General features: G+C 51.4%; 2 protein-coding genes across 10 annotated transcripts in view; one reads left to right on the top strand and one right to left on the bottom strand.

Annotated features, from left to right (window-relative positions):
* Positions 1–20,738, top strand: part of LOC310659082 (uncharacterized protein) — a 332,609-nt gene that overhangs the window by 5,964 nt on the left and 305,907 nt on the right. For 4 of the 6 annotated variants that reach the window (XM_083402071.1, XM_083402070.1, XM_083402069.1 and 1 more), the window contains 2 exons: positions 2,258–2,384; positions 3,303–5,580. In XM_083402071.1, the coding sequence (XP_083258197.1) occupies positions 2,258–2,384; positions 3,303–4,408 (1,233 nt within the window). In that variant the 3' untranslated portion in view covers positions 4,409–5,580. Of the gene's footprint in view, positions 1–2,257; positions 2,385–3,302; positions 5,581–20,738 lie in introns of those variants that run through there. The other 2 variants (XR_014502634.1, XR_014502635.1) reach the window with 1 other exon arrangement.
* LOC310659162 (uncharacterized protein) lies at positions 1,463–20,012 on the bottom strand. 4 transcript variants are annotated; one of them, XM_083402349.1, is made up of 12 exons: positions 19,506–19,775; positions 18,814–18,857; positions 18,217–18,280; positions 17,317–17,457; positions 16,732–16,833; positions 15,732–15,790; positions 15,418–15,558; positions 15,272–15,314; positions 13,405–13,485; positions 12,776–12,926; positions 10,727–10,816; positions 1,463–2,583 (listed from the first exon to the last, which is right to left on the bottom strand). In XM_083402349.1, the coding sequence occupies exons 1-12, from the start codon at positions 19,548–19,550 to the stop codon at positions 2,567–2,569; spliced, it is 978 nt and encodes a 325-aa protein (XP_083258475.1). In that variant the 5' UTR covers positions 19,551–19,775; the 3' UTR covers positions 1,463–2,566. The 4 variants fall into 4 exon arrangements, with proteins under 4 accessions (XP_083258475.1, XP_083258474.1, XP_083258476.1 ...); XM_083402348.1 differs by lacking the exon at positions 1,463–2,583 and adding an exon at positions 9,287–10,602 and having other exon boundaries at positions 10,746–10,816; positions 19,506–19,771; XM_083402350.1 differs by lacking the exons at positions 1,463–2,583; positions 17,317–17,457 and adding an exon at positions 9,287–10,602 and having other exon boundaries at positions 10,746–10,816; positions 19,506–19,774.

Raw genomic sequence — 20,738 nt, 5'->3', positions numbered from 1 at the left:
CTGCGGACAATCATTGGCTCCCTCGGCCAGTAAAGCGAGATGAGCGCCGCAACCCCAGAGTATTTCACGACGGAACTTAACTGTCTTTTCTAAATAATTTTTATTAATTTTTCCATTTAACAATCCAATCATATCACATTAATTACTCTGAATTATACCAATACATATCATAAAATCCAAATATTTTGCCAAATTTTAATTTTTTGTTGGGGGTACCCATGCTTCGAGTTCAGAAAGGGTCCAATCATCTCATATTTCTGCTGCTTTAATGTTCACAAGTCCCATCTTCCAATCTTCTTGTTGTTATCATTTTTCTTCTTAATAACCTCTGCGTTGTTTCCACAAGCGAGATGAATCAAGCAATATTATGTTTCTCTGTGTTCTTACACGCTGATCCAAAAGTCTTATTCGCGCGGCAGGCACCATTTCAACAGTTCCGATGAAACAAAGTCTAAGCGTCTGCTCATTAATTTTCCCAGACCAGTTGCTCCATCAATCAGTCTTTTCAGGGGGGATTTTGCCGAATAGACGTATACTCCAAACATGATAACAGAACTGTGGCTCACCTCTCCCTTTGACTGTAAATCTCACAACAAAGTCTGTCTCATAATGGCGGATCCCGATTTATGACTGCGTCACCCAAAAGCCTTTCGTTTCCTTTCCAGATCTTCCACAAAGCAAAGCCTTTAATTAATATTTTTGTTTACACAGTTTATTTTCCAGTCTCACTTGCTATAAATGTGACGGTTCTTCTAGGGGAGGGGTTGTTAGGTAAAACATATTGAAAAAGAAAGAAGTTTCCCCCCCTTCCGTTCCATTTCAACATACCAACATAACTGTGATTCTTTACTGTAGTCTTCTGTTCAATCCATCCCATCACTCTTAACTTCTCAGCGGTAGATTTAATTAGCAGATAAAACACCCTTTCCTTCACTCGAAACATGTGCATTTACTTTTTACATCCAATTATTTTATCTTAAGCAATGCAACTAGGTCTCACTCAAAAACAGCATCCGGGAGATCCAGAATCTCACTCGAGGGCTTTCCGTACAGTGCCCCCACCCCTCCTTCTTTCGAACTCGGGGGTAATTTATTGGCAACCGCGGACAAGGCTGTGTCTCCCCATCCCCTGGGGAGACCCCGGGAGGCTGATTTACTCCCATCATCAGCCCCTTAATTACCTCGTGTAAGCCGGAGGGATGGTATTGTTGGCCATCTTCCAAGGCGCCCCTAGCAGCTCCCCCCCGACGGAACTTAACTGTCAGGGGTCCTTTACCTTTACCTTTTTAAAATATTATTCCTACCTTGCGCTAGCAAGCAGAGTGCATTCCCCCTTTACACAGCAGAAAACTGGTTGCAAACTCATGTGAGTTTTTAAGACAATAAGCAATTCAATCTGGCTTGTCCAGATTGAAATGTGTTCTGATATTTTTCTTCCTAATTGAATAAATACACCACAGTCTTATTCATAAGCAATAAAAAGAAAGTTTACTGATGATCAGGCAGAGCACAGTGTGATCCCTGAAGGCATGCTTAAGGCTGAAAGTTGCAAACGTATAAAAACAGGATTACCCCATAAGGGAGATGACCTGGGCAACTGCTTGGCTGGCAGCCAGCAGTTTAGTCCAGGAAGTTTGCAGGACGAAAGGAAGATGGAAAAGAGAGAGAGAGTGGCAGTATGCCTTGGCCTTTTCCCAGGTCTGGGAAGATCACGCCCACCCACTAGTTGCAAAAGGAAGGAAGCTCCAGGCCAGGAGGAACAGGAAGTTCAATTGACTGGACCAACATCCCCTGCATGTCCACTCTAGCAAAACAAGGAATGTTGTACTTGACTGCTCCTAGTGGATTATATCCCACAAAGTGGCCAGGATTCAGTTAACCCCAAGAGTTACAGAATGGGGCTTTTGCCCCAATCTCCTCCCCCTTCCTGTGCCCCCGTGTTTCTCTTAAAGTTGGCTTCAGGGTATCAGGTTCCTCCAAAACAGCACACAGGGAAAGGAGAGCGGGAATGCTGGCGCAGACAGAGTGATTTGAGGAACACATTGTGGCGTTTCCCCATTTACACTAAGGTTAATGTCCATCATTAAAATGCACAATAAAAGAAGCCCATTAAGATGTTTAAAGAAACATCCACAATTAAAATGTGCAGCAAAACTATCCCATTGAAACAACACAGCAGACAAGACAGCAACAGAGCAATGTGTAGTAGATCATCTTCATTCTGACTAAGAGCAAGACCTTTCTCTTTCTCTCTTAGGGTCCGGTGTGCTTTGAAGATGTCGCTGTTCATTTCACAGATGAGGAATGGGCGTTGCTGGATCCTGACCAGAGAGCTCTGCATAAGGAAGTCATGGAGGAGAATCGCGGGATCATGGCCTCTCTGAGTAAGGCCCCCTTGTGGATCATAATATCTCTTCGGAAATTCCACATATATCTCTCTGTGATAAGCCTGTTGGCATGCAACCAAGGAAACGGGGGCAATTGGCAGGCCCCCTGCTGGCTCCAGCCCACCGGCCATTGTGCCGGGCGATCTCCAGTCCTTGACACAGCATCTGCGACCCGAACTTCAGAAGCTGGGACACACTAAGCAGACAGAACACTATGCAACAGAAGTGGCAGGAGAAGTTGTGTGAGCATATTTACAAGCAGTTTATTCAGCATACATCAGGACAAAAGGAAAACATGTCTGATCTCCTTCGTATCCAAAGCAAGACAGCAAAAGCTATACACAAACGGAAGTTCCCAGCAATCTGTGCTGGAGTGTAAACAGACATGTGACATATAACAATTCCACACGTCTGTCCTTAAGGTGGAACGGAATATACCAACAAAGCCTCCCCAATTTTGATGGAAATCAACAGGGCCACTTGCAGCATCTGGGATGCAATGCTAACACCCCCACGACTCACCTTGCATGGGGGGCTGTTGATTATTTTGTCTGTTAATATTGTTCCTCCTGTTGTTTCCTGTTGTTTCTTTTTAGACACTGATCAGGCTGGTCTGAACTCCTTTTTTCTTCTTTGCTTCTGTCTGTTTTTGATTGACTAAAGAGAGGACAGCTATTGGAGGTGGAGCAGATTCCATGATTGGGCCAATCAATATCTATCCCAGGAGAGAGACAGGCTATTCGAATCTCAGGTTCTCATAGGTATTTCTGTTAATGCCAGCAATCAAAGGCCGTGAACCCTGGAATAAGACTTTCCATCTAACTCCCTGTATCACAAGTGTTAATGAGCATTGCTCCATAATTGGGAACTCCCATTTCTTCCTGAGACTCTAATCCATCTTTTTCTTCTTTTCAGGTGGTAATGAATGGGAAATTAAAAAGAAGGGAGACCATGACATAATTCACACAGTGGAGAAGCCGTATCAATATTTGGAGTATGGAGAGAGCTTCAGCCAGAGCTCCCATTCCACTTCCCATCAAAGAAATCCCATTGGGAACAAACCCTATCAATGCTTGGAATGTGGAAAGAGCTTCAGTCGGAGGGAAAGTCTCATTTCCCATCAGAGACTTCATACAGGAGAAAAACCTTATCACTGCTTGGAATGTGGAAAGAGATTCATTCGGAAGAGGAGCCTCACTTCCCATCAAACCATTCATACAGGAGAGAAACCCTATCAGTGCTTGGAATGTGGGAAGTGCTTTAATATACACACAAACGTCCGCCGACATCAGGTAATTCACAGTGGGGAGAAACCGTATCAGTGCTTGGAATGTGGAAAGAGCTTCAATAAGAGCTCCAATCTCACTTCCCATCAAAGCATTCACACAGGGGAGAAGCCCTACCAGTGCTTGGAATGCGGAAAGAGCTTCGGTCGGAACTCCCATCTCACGTCCCATCAAAGAATTCATAGAAAGGAGAAACCCTATCAGTGCTTGGAATGTGGGAAGAGCTTCCCTTGGAAGGAAAGTCTCATGTACCACCAAAGAATTCATACAGGGGAGAAACCCTACCAGTGTCTGGAATGTGGGAAGACCTTTACTACAAGTGCAAACATCCGCCGACATCAAAGCATTCACCGTGGGGAGAAACCATTTCAGTGCCAAGAGTGTGGAAAGAGCTTCAGTCGGAAGGAAAGTCTCGCTTCCCATCAAAGCATCCATACAGGGCAGAAGCCCTACCAGTGCTTGGAATGCGGAAAGAACTTCAGTCGAAACTCCCATCTCACTTCCCACCAAAGCATTCATACCGGGGAGAAACCATATCAGTGCCCGGAATGTGGAAACAGGTTCAGCAGGAGAGCCAATCTCGCTACCCATCAAAAAATCCACAGCAGGGAGAATAATAGAATTGTAGAATTGCAGAGTTCGAAGGGACCCCATGAGTCATCTAGTCCAACCCCCTGCAATGCAGGAATCTCAGCTAAAGCATCCATGACAGAGGACCAGACAACCTCTGCTTAAGAACCTCCAAGGAAGGAGAGCCCACCACCTCTGTCAAAGAGCTCTTGCCTGGTGCAGAATTTCAGTCCATGCGTTGAGTGGTGCTCTGAGCTCCAAGCGCAGGAGCGGCTGGATGGTAGCAGGTCAATGCTTTATTGAACAGGGGCAACCTGGCTCAAGGCAGGCGGTAGCTGACCAGTGAGGCACTGAAATCTATCCCACCAACAAAGGCAACCTGTAGCTCTCATATCTTACGCCAATCAGGTCAAGCTTTTAACCCGTAACTGCTGCCTTCAGTATTGTTTTTGCCGCAGGGAGGAGGAGGCCTCTTGTGAGCAGAGCTGAAACATCAGCCTGACATCGTTCGCTCCATTTCCTTTACTAGTATTTCTTTGCCGTCTGCTTGAGGGCTTTGCAGAGTCAGAGCGCACACTCAGCATCTCACAAAGAGCCAAGCAGGACACACCGGGGCTCCTTGGTGTGTGTGTGGGTGTGGGTGTGTGGGTGTGTGTGTTGCATCCTGGCCTGTTTACGAGCTGTGGAAGCACCCTAGAATCATAGAATCGCAGAGCTAGAAGGTAAACCAGAGGGTCATCTAGTCCAACCCCCTTCAATGCAGAAATCTCAGCCAAAGTCTCCATGCAGGATGGCCACCCAACCTCTGCTTAAAAACCGCCAAGGAAGAAGAATCCACCACCTTCCTAGGGAGACTGTTCCTCTGTCAGAAAGTTTCCCCCCGACAGTTTAGCCTTGCCGGCTGAGTTGGGCTCAGGTTTGCCCAGCCTGTGCTTTGCAAGGATCCTTCGACAATGCACATGGTAGTGATATAATAGCAAAATGCAAAGTCACACAAAATATTCATCACCAAGGGCAACTGCTCCACAATAAGGAGTTCCTAACTTCACTTTCAAATATGTGAGTCCTGCCTGCATTTCCCAAGGACGGGTAACAAGCAGAAGACCTTTTTCTGTTCTTCCCTGAATATGGGGACAGATTTCTCATACAAGTGATGGAGGCTAGGATTAGTTCTACAAACCTTTTGTGATGAAATTCGTAACTTTGTCTTTTTTCTACCTTTATAGATCTGCCCGTTTCTCTAAGCTGTGGATGCTTCGTCTTCTGTGTAGAGGTTACATATATGGGATATATTCTCACTGTAATTCTTCCCCCCCCCCAAACCGAAAAAAGAAAAATTACAAACATCAAATTCAACATCCATATTCATTTTCTTACATAAACCTATTACATAATTAACTAAATTAAAATATACCTAATTACTCTAAACTTCTCTTTGCTGTATACAAATACAACACAGTTAGAAATTTTATATTAAAGCTTTTATATTATAAATAATATTTCAAATTCCCCTATACCCCAGTTTCCCTTCACTCATGTGTGATCTCATTTATTTATTTTACTTCTTCCGTCTTCTTGTGTTGTTATATTCTCACTGTAATTCAACCATTCCATATGGAAATAGGTGCTGACTATAATCGTTGTTTTTATCATATCAGCTCAATGATTAAGCCCCTTTGTGGGAAGAAATGCTGATTGTACCAGAAAAGCATACAGGTACACGAGTTGACATTGCTTCTATCAAATACACGAGTGATTGCAAAGAAAAAGACAACGTCTGAGATTTCTCTGTTTGCTTGTTTAGACTCCTTATTGTCGAGCAGTTGCCCTTGGTGATATATTCTTGTATGACTTCATAGTTTGCAAGATTCCTAGCAGGTGCGCCAGAAAGTGGTACGAGGATCAGGGCCATTGCCATTGCCCACCCCTGCTCTGGGGAGGAGGGGGAGGAGGAAGCGTCTTCCCAGCTGAGTGGGCTTCTTTTCCCGCAGAACATCCGGTCCTGGGTGAAGGACAAGTCCGAGGTTGAGGTGGTCGACCTGGTCCTGAAGCTCCAGGAGAAGCTGGTAAGCAGGATGCTCCCAAGCGAGTTGCGCCTGATGGGTGGGAGGTGCTCGGATCGGGGCTCTCTCCTCGAGGGAGCAGAGCGGAGCCTGGCTGGCTGGCTGGCCCCTCCAGACTCCGGCCAGGCCTGTTTCAGCCTTGGGAATCCCCTAAGGAAATCTCAGCGGACGAGAGTCAGGGCTAAACTCCTACAGATCCCTCCACTGAACTTTGGCATGTGGGCAATAACTGGGCACAAGATGTTGGACATAACATAATGATGGCTGACTGGGAACAGTTATGGACCACTGGTATGAAATTCATGGCATGTAATGCCTTAAGAGAGAATATTATGAAAATGATATACAGATGGTACATGACACCAGTCAAGCTAGCAAAAATCTATCATTTGCCTGATAATAAATGTTGGAAATGTAAAGAAACTGAAGGTACATTCTTTCACCTTTGGTGGGCGTGCCCAAGGATTAAGACCTTCTGGGAAATGATCTATAACGAAATGAAAAAGGTGTTTAAATGTACCTTCCCGAAGAAACCAGAGGCCTTTCTCCTGGGCATGGTCGGCCAACAGGTGTCAAAGAAGGATAGAACTTTCTTTATGTATGCCACAACAGCAGCAAGAATACTTATTGCGCAGTATTGGAAGACACAAGATCTACCCACTCTGGAAGAATGGCAGATGAAGGTGATGAACTACATGGAATTGGCAAAAATGACTGGCAGAATCAGAGACCAGGGAGAAGAGACGGTGGAAGAAGATTGGAAGAAATTTAAAGATTATTTACTGAAATATTATAAGATTAATGAATGTTAGAACGACATCGGATTGAGCTTAAAAGGTTATTAATAACAAAGTGGTGAAGGAGTATGGAAAATTCGAAGGTTAAAAGGTGTAAAATTAAAAGGTTTAACATATTAAGATATTAAGAAAAGATTAAGATATATTAAGATATCAAGATAAAGATTAAGTTAAGATAGAGGGAAGGGATTTGCTGATTAAATATATGAACTGGGATACAGTGAGGGGAGGTGTGGGGAAGTCTGGGAAATAAGTAAACGCAAGGAATATTATGAAAATGGAATTGTTTTTATTTGTTTTTTCTGTGTTGTTGTTCTTGTTTTTTTGTATTTTTGTATTTTTCTTTTGTTTTTTCCTTTTATGTAAAAACCTTAATAAAAAATATTATAAAAAATAAACAAATAACTGGAATCCTGAAGGAGGAGGAGACTCTCTTGGGTTGTGGGGACAGGCAGGCAGGTGGTAAGCATCCCTGTTGCCAAAGGGAGAGAGGAGCAGCTTCTCTCAAGGTGGCCACTTGGTATGTCAGAAAGAAATGGCGATACAGTCGTTTGAAAGGATGTGCTGCCCAGTTCATGGGGCGGCTTCAGTCAGTCACTTTTAATGACCTGATTCTGCCCCTTCCAGTGGACTGGTCTTCAGAATATAAGAGCCTGAGACTGCATCAGGCCACAGGGGCCCATCTCGGCCAGCATCCTGAAGCTCCAGGAGAAGCTGGTAAGCAGGGTGCTCCCAAGCGAGTTGTGCCTGATAGGTGGAAGGTGCTCGGATCGGGGCTCTCTTCTGCAGCTGCAGGTCTCTGCCCTGCTAGGATCTCACCCTTGAGAACCAAAAGGGGTGCAGCCTCTACTGGGGGGCTGAGCAGGAGGCCTTTGAAGGAGAAAGGCAGGTCTGTCTGCCCCACTTGCCATCTCTCTCTGCCCCCCGCAGACAAGGGCTGCTAGCCGGGACTTATCCTCCCTCAACTTGCCCCTTGCTGCCTGAAGTCAGGCTTTCTCCGTGGGGCCCACCAGAGATGGCAGGAGGGGTGAGGGCAGCATCAGGCTGGCACTCTGCCAATGGGGCATCTGTCCCTTTCCCTGCATCTTATCTAAAAAGCATTCAGAAATGTACAAACTGAACCCATTGAGAAGGGATGAGCAGTTTTACAGCATGCTATGACTTAAAAGAAAACTATATGAAAATGATGTGTAGATGGTATTTGACACCTAGTAGGTTAGCTAAAATGTACAAGACTGAATCAAATACATGCTGGAATGTACAGAGAAGGAAGGAACCTTTTTCATATCATACCTACAGGACCGCCTCTCCTGGTATGTCCCACGGAGGACCTTACGGTCTTCAGATAAAAACATCTTGGAGATCCCGGGCCACAGAGAGGTTAGGCTGGCCTCAACCAGAGCCAGGGCTTTTTTGGCGGTGGCCCCAATCTGGTGGAACGCTCTGTCCCAAGAGACCAGGGCCCTGCGGGACTTGACATCTTTCCGCAGGGCCTGCAAGACGGAGCTGTTCCGCCAGGCCTTTGGCCAAGGCACAGTCTGACCCCCTCCTTCGGTAATCCTCACAGAACTCTAGCCCAATGGTTGCCATTGATTTGATTTTGAATTGATTTTGGAATGAATTGATTTTTGAATGTATTTCAATTAATTGATTGTTATTTTATGTAAACTGTGTTATTTTTACTGTTGTTAGCCGCTGTGAGCCCGGCTTCGTCTGAGGAGGGCGGGATATAAATAAATGATGATGATGATGATGATGTGGTGGCCATGTAAGATAGTAAAAGTCTTCTGGGAGGTGATTTTAAAGAACAGAAAAAACCTCTTTAGGTATGCTACTACGGCTGCCCGAATGGTGTACGCCCAGAAATGGCAAGAAGAAAGAGTTCCAATGAAGGATAACTTGCAGCTAAAATGGATGGAGTAGCAGAAATGGCGAAACTTACCGGAAGAATAAGTGCTAAAGATGAGAGTTTTCTTAGAACAGAATGGGGGAAATGTGTTGAATACATGAAGATGCACTGTAAACAATTAAAAACATTAGCAGGAATGATGTAATAAACATGAGCAGTAATAATTAAAAAGAATTATAAAGGGAAAATTTGTAAATAGGTCTGAACTGGATATGCAGCAAGAATAAGATACAAAATAAGTAACCACAGAGAAGGGGGGGGCAGTAAAAGAAAATGCAGATTGATTTTGGATTAATTTATTTGTTGTTGTTAAAATAATTGTAAAAATGGAAAATTATAGAGGGGGGGGGACGGGGGCAGTAAAATATGCCCTGGGGTCAGTCAAAGCCATTTTCCAGAGTGTGGCCCCTGTTGCACCCTGCTGGCAGCTACCAGGAGCCCCAGATGAAAGCCGAGGGCAGACTGGGGACCAAACTGCCCCAGAAGGAGCACGGTGTGTCCCCCCCCACCAGAGGTACTGCCCCCCAACCCCCAACTAGCACTCATAAATCCTGTTTTATGAATGGGAAAACCATAGATATTAAAATAAAATAGTTTATTCATGAATAGAACTCAAGCCAAAGGTCACAGAATCATACACAGAGTGAACCAAAGTGGTTCTGAGCAACAGAGTCTGAGCAGCCACAATCCCCGACTCCTGACCATGGGCAATACAATGGGCTGACAATGGAAGGAAGGATCCTTATCTGCCCGGGAAGAAATCGCTGAGCAAGAGACTAGGTGGATGGATTGGGGCGAAGGTTATTTGTGACGCCAAAGGGGTGTGCTCATGTTTGTCCAAAGATGAGCAGAGGAGAGGAGACTTGCCGTGCTCAGATATCTTGGAGACAAGGCAAGGACTCAAGTTTCTGTAAAACGTGATGCCTTGCAACATTTGGACGGTGCTTTTTGGGAGTGGATCTCTGGGCAAAAGGCAAACTTTTCAAAGGAGTCGCACCCTTTGCTGGGGCTGCTTCTTTTGCTTTTCAGAATTAGGAACCTTGCTGTGACAACAATAAAGACTGGGCCTCCTAGTCGCCTTGCTTTTCATATACCTGGTGGCCTTTTCTTGCTTTGCTCTGACCGCCAAGCGGACCCCGGGGGATCGTGAGACCCCAGAGCAAAGGGGGGGGGGCGACAACAATCTCCTGATTTCCACACAACACATGAAGCCCCTGTAGCAAGCAGAGCGCACGGCTCCTACGCCTCTCTGGTGTGATCCTGCTGGCTGCTGGGCTAATCAAGTCCTGAGCAAAATACCCTTACAAAAAAACCCAGAGGTGGAGGGGCTTGTAATGCAGAGGGAAGCAGAGCTGAGCTGCTCCCTGCCGGAGTTTTGCAGCGCTCTGTTTTGGGGAGACCCCACCTGCCCCTCTTTCTTCAGCCCTCCCTGCATATGGCCAGGGAGTCCTCGAAAAAGGCTTTCTGGCCCAGGTGGCCCAGGTGGCCCAGGAGGGGCACCTGCTCCCCGGTCACCTCCCGGCGGAAGTTCTGCCGCAGCCACCCATAGACCAGGCTGTGCAAGAAGCCTTGCAGGGAGACTGTCAGAGCCTGCAGAAAGGGAAAAAAGGGGGCGTTATGCTTACGGGGGGGGGGGCCACAAAATCCAGCAGCTTCAGCATCTCGGGGGGAGCCAATGCAAGACCAGTGCATTTGCTTCAGCCCCTCCAAGGACCGCCCCCCCCGTCACTCACCATAGCCAAGTAGAGAGGGAAGAGGATGGCCGGCTGGAGACTGGAGAAGGAGAGCAGGCACAGGAAGAAAGCTGAGGGGGAAGGAGAGAAGAAGGGGCCACGTCACTTTTCCTGGCCAAGGTCACCAGGCTGGCAGGGGGCACCCTGGCCCCAGGTTGAAGTGATGGCCATGAGGCAGGAGTTGATAATGCAGGTGAGCTGCGCACAGGTGGGCTGCAAGCAAGCTGCCGGCCAGCTCTGTGGAGGCTCCTTTTATTGACACAATATGCAAACCCAGGCAGATACATTTGGGGCTGTGACCTTTACACATCTTCCAGTCCTGAGATCGTGGGGTGGTACAAAGTTATTTTGGCACCTGTTCCGACCGCGTCATTTTCCCCTTGCACAGTGTATGACAAAGGAGACAAAAGGTCTCCGAGACAAAGCTTACAGACAGCACCCCTCTGGTGCAGCCTTGCCCAGACTGCTGAGACGGCAAAAGGTTAGACAGAGGGAACGGTGTTCAGACAGCGGGGGCTTGTCTGTGGGGGAGAATGCCCTGCACCCCAAGGTCACACATGCAGGCAGGCTGACCTAGCGATTATCCCTACACCTGCTGAGTCACCATCCCCTGAGAATGCAGCTCACGGTTTGGGATCACGGCCACCTTTTCTCCCTCGGTGACCAAGCGGGTGCTCAGCTAACGAAAGATGGAGTTGGTCTCTGGCAGAGCAGAGTTCCTATAAGCCGTCCCTCTCTCCCTCCACCCCGAAAAGGCCTTTGTCTGCCACCAGGGAACAAGTTCTTTCTTCCATCCGCTTAGGGTGGCTCCTGTCGCCCATGACCCCTCCCTCACCAAGGAACCCAGGACTACTCCTTGCCAGTGGAACAGACTCTCTGGGAAGGTGCCAGACCTCCTGCCTTGGTGGCTCACCCATCTGGGACTCTCCAGCTGTGATTCCTGCAGGGCGGGCGGTTGGGCTAGATGACCTTTTGGAGTCCCTACAAGCCTGCAATTCTATAAATGCACAAACACGGGGCATCTGGGGAGGAGGGGGGAGGGAGAAAGCTCCTCCCATTTACACCTTTTCCAGGTATTTCCGCAGTTCGAAATGTTGGATTCAGCCGACATGCAGCCACTTAGCAAACCTCCAGGATCCCCTCTGCCTGGGTGATGATCCCTCTGCCCATCTTGGCAGACACACCCCATAATAGCCCTGATTTAAAATTGAACTGGGAGGTCTTTGTCTCTGCGCTGGGGGAAAACCACCTGCCGCCTGATGGATCAGAAGAAGAAGAGGAGGAGTTTGGATTTGATATCCCACTTTATCACTACCCTAAGGAGCCTCAATGGTTGGACAGTGTTCTTGAAGAGACCACCATGAGTTTGACCAAACTGCGGGAGGCAGTGGAAGACAGGAGTGCCTGGTGTGCTCTGGTCCAGGGGGTCACGAACAGTCGGACACGACTAAACAACTAAACAACAACAACAACAAAGGAGCCTCAAAGCAGCTAACATTCTCCTTTCCTTCTTCCCCCACAACAAACACTCTGTGAGGTGAGTGAGGCTGAGAGACTTCAGAGAAGTGTGACTGGCCCAAGGTCACCCAGCAGCTGCATGTGGAGGAGTGGGGAAGCGAACCCGGTTCACCAGATTACGAGTCTACCGCTCTTAACCGCTACACTACACTGGCTCACAGGGACTCTCCCCGCCCCCAGCAGCCCAAAGAAAGCTCTCAGGGTCTGTATCTGATTTGGGGATCCACCCCAAGGGTGGGGATGAGTTGTTGGACAACGTGTCTTGATTGTTCTCGACTCATTCAATAAACACCAAAAACCTGGAGGTAAGTGATGAGGCTTAACTTGGGGGTCTCCACGTTTGCCAAACAAGAAGAGAGTCTGCCTCTTTCCCCTCCAAGATGCCTTGAGTCTGGATTGCCACGTCTTCAGACCCAAGTATTGCAACGTGGAAGGCAAGTGGTCTCTCGGCGGTGCTACCTCTCAGGGGAGGCAGAAGCTAGAGGAGGGGACAAGCCTCCTAGGTCACTCACCTGGCATCCAGCAGACCAGGAAGACCAGCTGGAAGAAGCAGGCGATGCGGGTTCTGATGGCACAGCCGTCACTCTCCGGAGCTGGCAGGGTCAGGGTGGGGCCACCTCTCTGCCTGCGGCGACACCAGCACTTCACCCTGCAGTAGAGGACCTGGCCAGGGGCGGCGGGAGGCAGCCATTAGGGGCAAGGAAAGGGGCAGAACTCAGACCCCCCACCCTTCTCGGGGCTCTTTCCCCATTGGAATGCCTGTTCGCCTGGCAAAGGAGAGCAGGTCATTTGGTCAGCCAGCGAATGGGCCTCAGACCAGGCTCCATTTTTACCCGAGTAAAATGCTTTTGACGTATTTGCTGCCTGCATTGAAATGTAAGTAAAGTTTAAAATATGGTGATTTGTTAGATCTAAAAGGGTTTAATAATTGTTATGGTTGGCATGCGTATTTAGCTTATGAAAGTACACAGGGGATTTATGAATCATGTCATAAGGATTTTATATCTTGATTTTATTCTGTGAACCGCCCTGAGACCCCCGGGCATATATTGCATATAAATGCAATAAATGATAAAATAAATAAAGAGGCCCGGTGGATGGCCACACTTACACGGACATACGGATGGACACGCACACTTACTGTGCAGCAGGCGACAACCAGAGAGACGAAGACGAGAAAGAAGATCTTGACTTCTTTGCCAGAGTTGTTCCTGCCTGTGTACTGGGAGGAGAGGGGGGGGGGGAAGCTCCTCAGTAATGGGGCCAACACTGGCGGGGTGGGGTCCAAGAGTCAGCTCCCCATGGAAACAGGCCCAGTGGCCCTTCTGCAAGTGTTCAGGAAAGAGCCTCTGAAGCCCACGGGGGCACTTTGCCCACCCCCACTGGGGCTCAGCTGCCCGAGAATCACACCACCCTCCATTTTGGGGGACAGTGAGTTCCTGCTCTCCTGTGACAGGAGAGATGCTGGCAGGCGGAATACTGGAAATGGAAGGGGAACAAACCTCCCTCAGTTCAACCAGAGATTCAGGGGGCCTAGGGTTAGATTGGATGATCCTTAGGAGCCCTTGAGACTAGCCCCGTGCCGGGGGGCCACTAGGGGGCGCATTGGAAGATGGCCGACAATACCATCTCTCCGACCCACACGGGGTAATTAAGAGGCTGTTATGGGAGTAGGCAGCCTCCCTTGTTGCCCCAAGGAAATGGGGAACACTGCCCTTGCCTGCTGTGCCCATAAATCACCCCCTAATTCGAAAGAAGGGGGTGAGGGCCCTAGGCAGAATGCCCCCGTGTGGACCTTGGCTCTCCTGGACGCTGTCTCTGATTGTGCACTAGCTGCAGCAATTTGGAATAATTAATTACAAAAGAAGCAAATGCACATCTTTCAAGTGAAGAAGGGGAGTGAAGTCCGCTCATTTAAGTGACCTCTGCGAAAGAAGACGACGGGTTGGAGAAACAGGAATATTTTACGATGAAGATATACCAAAGGCTGGGTATGTTGACAACGGGACTGAATGGGGGGGGGACGACCTTTTTTTACTTTCCTTCTATGTGATTTACAAGAACCCCTCCTCATTAGAATCGTTGGTTGAACTGACCCAAGCAGGATGATTAAGGTCTGTGTGGAGATAAACTTTAACCAAAAGTATGCTTTATGGAGATCGAGAAGCAATAAGAGCTTTTGGGAATGGCGCAGCAATTAATTCGGAGCCGCCATCTTGCCAAAGGATTTATAGCCGGGAGGAAGAATGGACTTGTTTTCAGACTGCATTTCTGGTGAATCTCCTCAGAGGTTTTGAGAAAGGAGGCAGATTGGTGAAGATTAATGACGCTAAGACTGTTTTGAGGTATGGAAGTGATGTTATATGGAAAACGTCTGGATATGGCTAGTGGATAAAAAAAAAAAATATCCACGCAGGATTACAAACTGTTCTAACCAGCTTGTGGAGACTATCAGAGGTCACAAAGAGAAAGGAAAAATATATGAAAACAACAACAAGAGATGTGGAAAAATAATAAGAAAGGACTGGATAGTACTGTGAACATCATGAGGTTAGATTTGTGGACATTAAAACAGCAAGAAGAAGCAAGAAGTTGATTGGATCCCCTTCAAAACTTGAAATATGGGTACCCCCAACAAAAATTTAAAATTCGGCTGTGTAATTTGGAATTTATGTAATTTGGTTTGATTTGATGTGATTGGTCGGTTAATAAAAAATTATTCTTAAAAAGAGACTAGCCCCGTGCCAATATCTGGGCACTATCACCACCTGAGAAGGAAGTGAAGGAGGCAGCATTTGGGGCGGCCGTCTGGTCCTCCAGGGGAGCTGGGGGGGGCAGCTGGTTTCACAGCACCACAACCCTGCTGTTGCTGGGGGGCCCTTTCACCCAGAACTAAGGCACCTTGTGCCCCTAAAGGATGGGGGTGGGGTCCAAGAAAGGGGCATCCCAGACCAACAGGGAGAAGAAGCAGCTGATGGTGGAAGAACTGGGCGGGGGGGGGGCAGTACCTTGTAGCAGATGTCTTGCGAGTGGCGGATGAGGATCAGGCAGCTGGAAGGAAAGTGAGAGGGTTTGGCTAGCTGGACGCAAGAGACCACCCTCCTCTGCAAAATCCCACCCCATCCCAAGGGAGAGGAAGAGGGGGAGGTTCTACCTGGAGCAGTAGAGGCCGTGGGACCCTCGCGAGCCGTTGCCAGCCTGTAACGCCAACGGGGGGAAGGCCCAGGGCGCCACATCTCTCAGGGACGAGCCTCGAATCACCAGAAGGACCACGAAGACCAGGAACGGGAGCAGCCTTTATTGCGTTGGGGGCAAGGAGAAGACACAGGGTGGGGTGCTGCGGAACGAGATGGCTCAGAAGCAGCGGGGCTGAGAGGTGGCTTCGCCCCGTGTGGCCTCCAGGGGCCAAGAGGGCCCCCCCAAAGGGAAAGGGTGGCAGGACATCCCCCGCCGGTCAGTTGCACCTACCAGGCCAAGAGACGGGGCAGATTTATTCGGAGTCTCTCGTTGAACCTGCCGCTCTCCTCCTTGGAGGGAAACAGAGACGGCAGGTGAGAGGAAGGCTGCTTCCTTAGCAAACACCCGCCAGGAATCATTCAAGACCTCCTTTCTCCTGCTTGTGTCTCCCCCAGGTGCCCCCCAGCCTCTTGAGCCTCCCCCAACTGGGCTGGGGCCTCTGCCAGAGCCTTTCCCAGCCAGAGCATCTTGGGCACCCTTGGGCAGAATCCTGGGAAGCCCCCCTCTATGGAGACAGGCCCCAGAACAGGGGTCAGCAAACTTACTGCGCCTTGGGCCGGTGTCTCCAGCGCCGACCGCGCAGTGGGAGCCTGTGCCCATACGCGTGCCCACATGCTATTTCCGGCGCACTTCCGGGTTGGAGGAGCACCAGAAATAGCTTGTGCGCATGTGCACGGACCTCCTCCGACCCGGATGTGCACCAGAAATAATGCTTTCGCATGCGCACAAGCTATTTCCGGTGCTCCTCCGACCCGCAAGTGGGCAGCCGCACAGTGCAGTGCCAGTAAGAGCGGGCAACGGCAGCGGGCAGCAGGGGTCACCGTGGACCGGATAAACGAGTCCCTCGGGCCTTATCAGGCCCGCGGGCCTTAGTTTGGGGACCCCTGCCCTAGAAGGAACAGCCCAAGTCCTTGCAGACGCCCCTCTCCAAGGCTGGCCAGCACCCCTCTGGTGCAGCCTTGCCCAGGCTGGTGCCCCCCCCCCAGGCATGTTGGACTACAACTCCCATCAGTGCCGGCCAGCAGGGTGCCTGGGGCTCAAAAAAGCTGGAGGACCCCAGCTGAAGTGCAGGAACTCCCATTGCCAATGGGTAGAAGAAGCCTCACGGTTGGTGAGGAGACCCTCCGCCATATTGGCTTTGATTGAGGCATTGCAAGGGGCTGGACTAGATGATTCTTGGGGTCCCTCCTAAGCTCTCAGAGGCCAGGCAGGGGCCCTGCGCCCTTCCTACCTGCAGCAGGGCAGAGGAAGGGGCCTTCCTCCAGCCCCCCAGAGCTCGCTTCACTTCGTAGGCATAGACGACGACCATCAGCAGAGAAACGGCGTAGAACATCTGGGGAAGAGGAAGGCAGGGCAAGGGCAGGTGAGCGCCCAGAGGGGCCTGGCAGGGGACGGGGAGGGGGCCAACCTGGCTCTGGCACAAGGCAGGGGGCGCCCTGACCTGGGCAGGGCTGATGGGCTGGTTCCAGAGCCAGGAGGCTGCCCCTTCCATCTGTCTGCAGGAACTGGCAGGACTCACTTGGGTCAAGCTCTCAGCAAGGGGGGCAGCCATGAGACCCCAGGAAGGGGTGGCAGAGCCTTGCAAGCCGAAGGTCCTGGGTTAAAATCCCCCTTAGCATCTCCAGGTGGGGCTTGGAGAGACTCCTCCGCCTGAAAACCTGGAGAGCCCTGGCTGCCAGTCAGGGCAGGTAATTCTGAGCTGGCTCAGAGCAAGGCAGCTGACTGCATTCCATGCCACCCACTGGTGCGAGAGGCGGCTGCCACACGCCCCTGCCAGCTCTGCCACGGAGGCCGGGCAGAACGACGGCTGCCTTACCAGGCCCAGCATCAGCAGGTAGGGACAGGCTTGGTAGGCCGAGACGAAGAGCTGCGGTGGAAGGAGCTGGATGGCAGCTGCGGAGAGGAGGGCCGAGGCACCCAGGAGATCCGCCAGGGAGAGGAGGAAGAGCGGGCAGAGCTGGGGGGAGAGCAAGGGGTCAGGGCCAGCTCCAGACCAGCAGCCGGCAGGACCCCTCTGCCCCCTGGCACCCAGAGCCCACCCTCTGGACCAGGGGTCAGCAAACCTTTTCACCAAGGGGCCGGTCCACTGTCCCTTGGACCTTGTGGGGGGCCGGACTATATTGGGGCGGGGGGAAATGAACAAATTCCTGTGCCCCACAAATAACCCAAAGATGCATTTAAAATAAAAGGACACATTCATGTAAAAACACGCTGATTCCCTGACCGTCCAGGGGCCAGATTTAGAAGGCGATTAGGCCGGATCCAGCCCCTGGGCCTTAGTTTGCCTACCCATGCAGATTGAAGGGGACTCAAAGGTCAGGCAGGCTGGGGAGTGCCCCCCCCCTCCCGGCATCTCTTGTCCCGTTCCCAGAGCTCAGCTTGCTGCACAATCTAGACATCTGGGGAACAGCTTGACATCTTTTCTGTCTGGATTTTCACGTTTTGAAATACAGCAACCCGAACCCTTCAAAGTCTCCCTTCTCCCCCCACTTTAAGTTGGGCTGGATGGGGGGCTGGGGGGGGGCTCCCAGATTGCTCTGAGCCCATCCTCTTGCAGGCTGCTCTCTTTGGTGGCAGCACTCAGGTGAGGATTTTGAAGAGCCCTGGTCAAATGCAAGCAACTCTTCCGTGCGCCTAGGGGGCTCCTGCAGAACAATGCCCTGGGTGGCGGAGCATTGGGGGGGGGGGCTGCGTCGAAAACCCCACCCTGGCAGACCTGATCCTGGCAGCATCGCCTTCGGAAGAGGGAGGCAGCCACAATGGAACCGCTGCCCAGCAAGCTGCAAGACAAAGGCGGCTAGGAGTCAGCTGGGCTCTCGCTTGGGAGAGGGGAACCCCCACCCCACCCAGATCCCCCTCCATCGCCTGCCCGCCCACCCACCCACCGTGCCCATGGGCAGAGGAGGCAGCCCCCAAGAACTGGGCAAGTCTTTTGTGTGGCCTGTCACACGTTGACAGCTATGGACTCAGATGTGCCTGACACCCTTGGGTGCCTCCAGAAAAGGCAGGCGAGGGGGGGTGCCAAGGCAAGCAGACTCTGCAGGCGCCCCCTCCCCCCACGGCGGGCAGATGAGTAGCCAGGACCCACCCGGGCAAAGGGCACAGCCTGTGGGTGCCCTTGCTCACCCCCTACCATCAAAGGCCCCCAGAAAGCTACCTGGATTCCCTGCGACCCACAGAGTATGGGGCTGGAGATCCCACCAGGAGGAGGGCAACAGGGGGTCAGGCTGCTCCCCTTGTGCTTGGAGGGCAGAGAAGAGGCCTTGCTGGAGGGAAGGAGGGAGGGAGGGAAAGGTGGTCTTTGTCCACTCACCTGAGAGCCAGGGCAAGCAGGTAGACCCACGCCAAGGCCACAACCTAGAGGTTGCAGGCAAGAGGTCTAGGTTAGGAGGTGCCCCACACAAGCACTCCAGTCAAGGTGTGACTAGACTGCTGAGAGTCCCCCCCCCCACCTTTCCAGTTTGCTGTTCCCCGTAATTCACCAGATGTCCATGATGAGGACCCCAAGGTGGGGTGGGGGTCCCAGCAGGATGGGGCCAAGGAGGTCCCTGCAGAGAAGCAGCTGAGGCCACCTCAGCCCCACAGCAGCCGGTCTCTTGCCTCTGCATGTTTCCACAAACCCAGAGATGCCAAGCCAGAGGAAGACACAAATGGGGACGTGGGGGTCGTCCCTCCGCCCCGCAACTCCTGCCCCCTCTTGCCCTGGGAAACTGCTTAGCTCAGGTAAAGAACAGAAATTGAGGAAGTCCCTGAGGCTAGCAGATTTCATTTCCCCCAGCAGGGAGACACCAGAGTGGCTAAACCAGGTATGCCTCCCCATCCCCACTGGACACCTCTGGGCCCACCTGCTAGAGGACCCACCTGGCCCCCAGGCTATGGGGCTGCCTTTCCCAGCCAGAGCCAGGCAGGCTAAGGCACGCCAGGCGGATTCCTCCCAAGCCAAGGGTGGGCGGAGGAGCAGGAAAGTTGCCCGGGGTGAGGTGGGGGGGGTGAATGGGGGGGTACCTCTTCGTCCGGAAGGGCAGCTTCACTCCTGCCTCGCTCGGCCATGGTGGGGCTACGGCTGGAGGGGCCACAGAGCGCCGCCTGCCCTCCCTGCGGGCTCCGCTGCCCAGGGAAATTCCCCACCAGCCGCTCAGCTGACTTTGTTTGCACAAGGTGTTTTCCTTAGGCTCAGGAGCAGGAAGAAGCAGCCGCCAGGTAGGAGCTGCGCCACTTCATGCCCCAAGCAGAGGAGAGGGAGGAGTCGGAGGAGGCTGGCAATTTCCCTGCACTCCAAAAGCAGCAGCAGCAGCAGCAGCAGAGTTAAGGCTGCGCCAGCTGCCCCTCTTCTTGCCAGGGCAGAGCTGCAGTGCCCCCTGGGGCCACCAAAGACCCCCCCCCCACTGTCACCTTCCTGTGGGGAGAAAGAGCAGCAGGCAGCTATCCCCCGGCTAGCAGCAGCCCTGCCTCGGTTTCCCCTTGAGAGCAATCAGGCACAGAATGCTTCAGATCAAACCTGAAGCAGGGGAGGGTTTCAGGAAGGGCAAAGGTCACCCTTGCTTGGCACCGCCTCCCTGCCCTGCTGGACTGCTACCCCTTCAGGTCTTCCTGGGAGGAGGCCCTGTGCAACAAATTGCCTGCCCACCCACAAAATAAAGACTTTTCTGCGTGCCAGAAGCAGGCTTGCCAGCCTGCCAAGGAAGAAGGGTCCTGCTTAGCCCCCCACCCAGACACCCCGGCTCGCTGTCTCCAAGTGGGGAGCAGGCCAGCAATCCCTGGGCTCCCCCTCTTCTCCTTTCCTGCTGCAGATCTGTGGGCACCCCGCAACCTTCCCAGGTCCCTGCGCAGGGGAACACCTTGTGGCATCACAGCAGGCCGGCCAATGGCCAGGGTGGTCCTCAGTTTCCCCAAAGGAATGCAGGACGTCAGCCAGGGGGCTAAAGAGGGGTGAAGGACGAGGATCTCCTGGGCTCCAGCCCAACCACACCGTTCCCACGAGGCCCCATAGAAAGAGGCCCTTTTAGCCATGCGAATGTGTGTATGGGGGCAGCTCTTGCTTCAGGTATGAGGAGCCTCTGAGGCAGCTGCTACTTGGAGGGCAGCAGGGAGGCCTTGCCTTTCTGGAAGCCAGATAACGCTGCTGAGCTTCTGGGCACCTGGCAGCAGGGAGTTCCACAGGTGCCCTGAGCGCTGCAGAAAAACCTCGGCCTGAAGTCAGGGAGAGGCATCGTGCAGGATGAGCCCATGAAGGCCCTT

The sequence above is a fragment of the Podarcis tiliguerta genome (assembly GCF_965153285.1).
Source record: "Podarcis tiliguerta genome assembly, chromosome: 10".
Classification (NCBI taxonomy): Eukaryota; Metazoa; Chordata; class Lepidosauria; order Squamata; family Lacertidae; genus Podarcis; species Podarcis tiliguerta.
The sequence above is the reverse complement of the archived record's forward strand: the minus strand, read 5'-3'. Positions and strand labels throughout refer to the sequence as shown.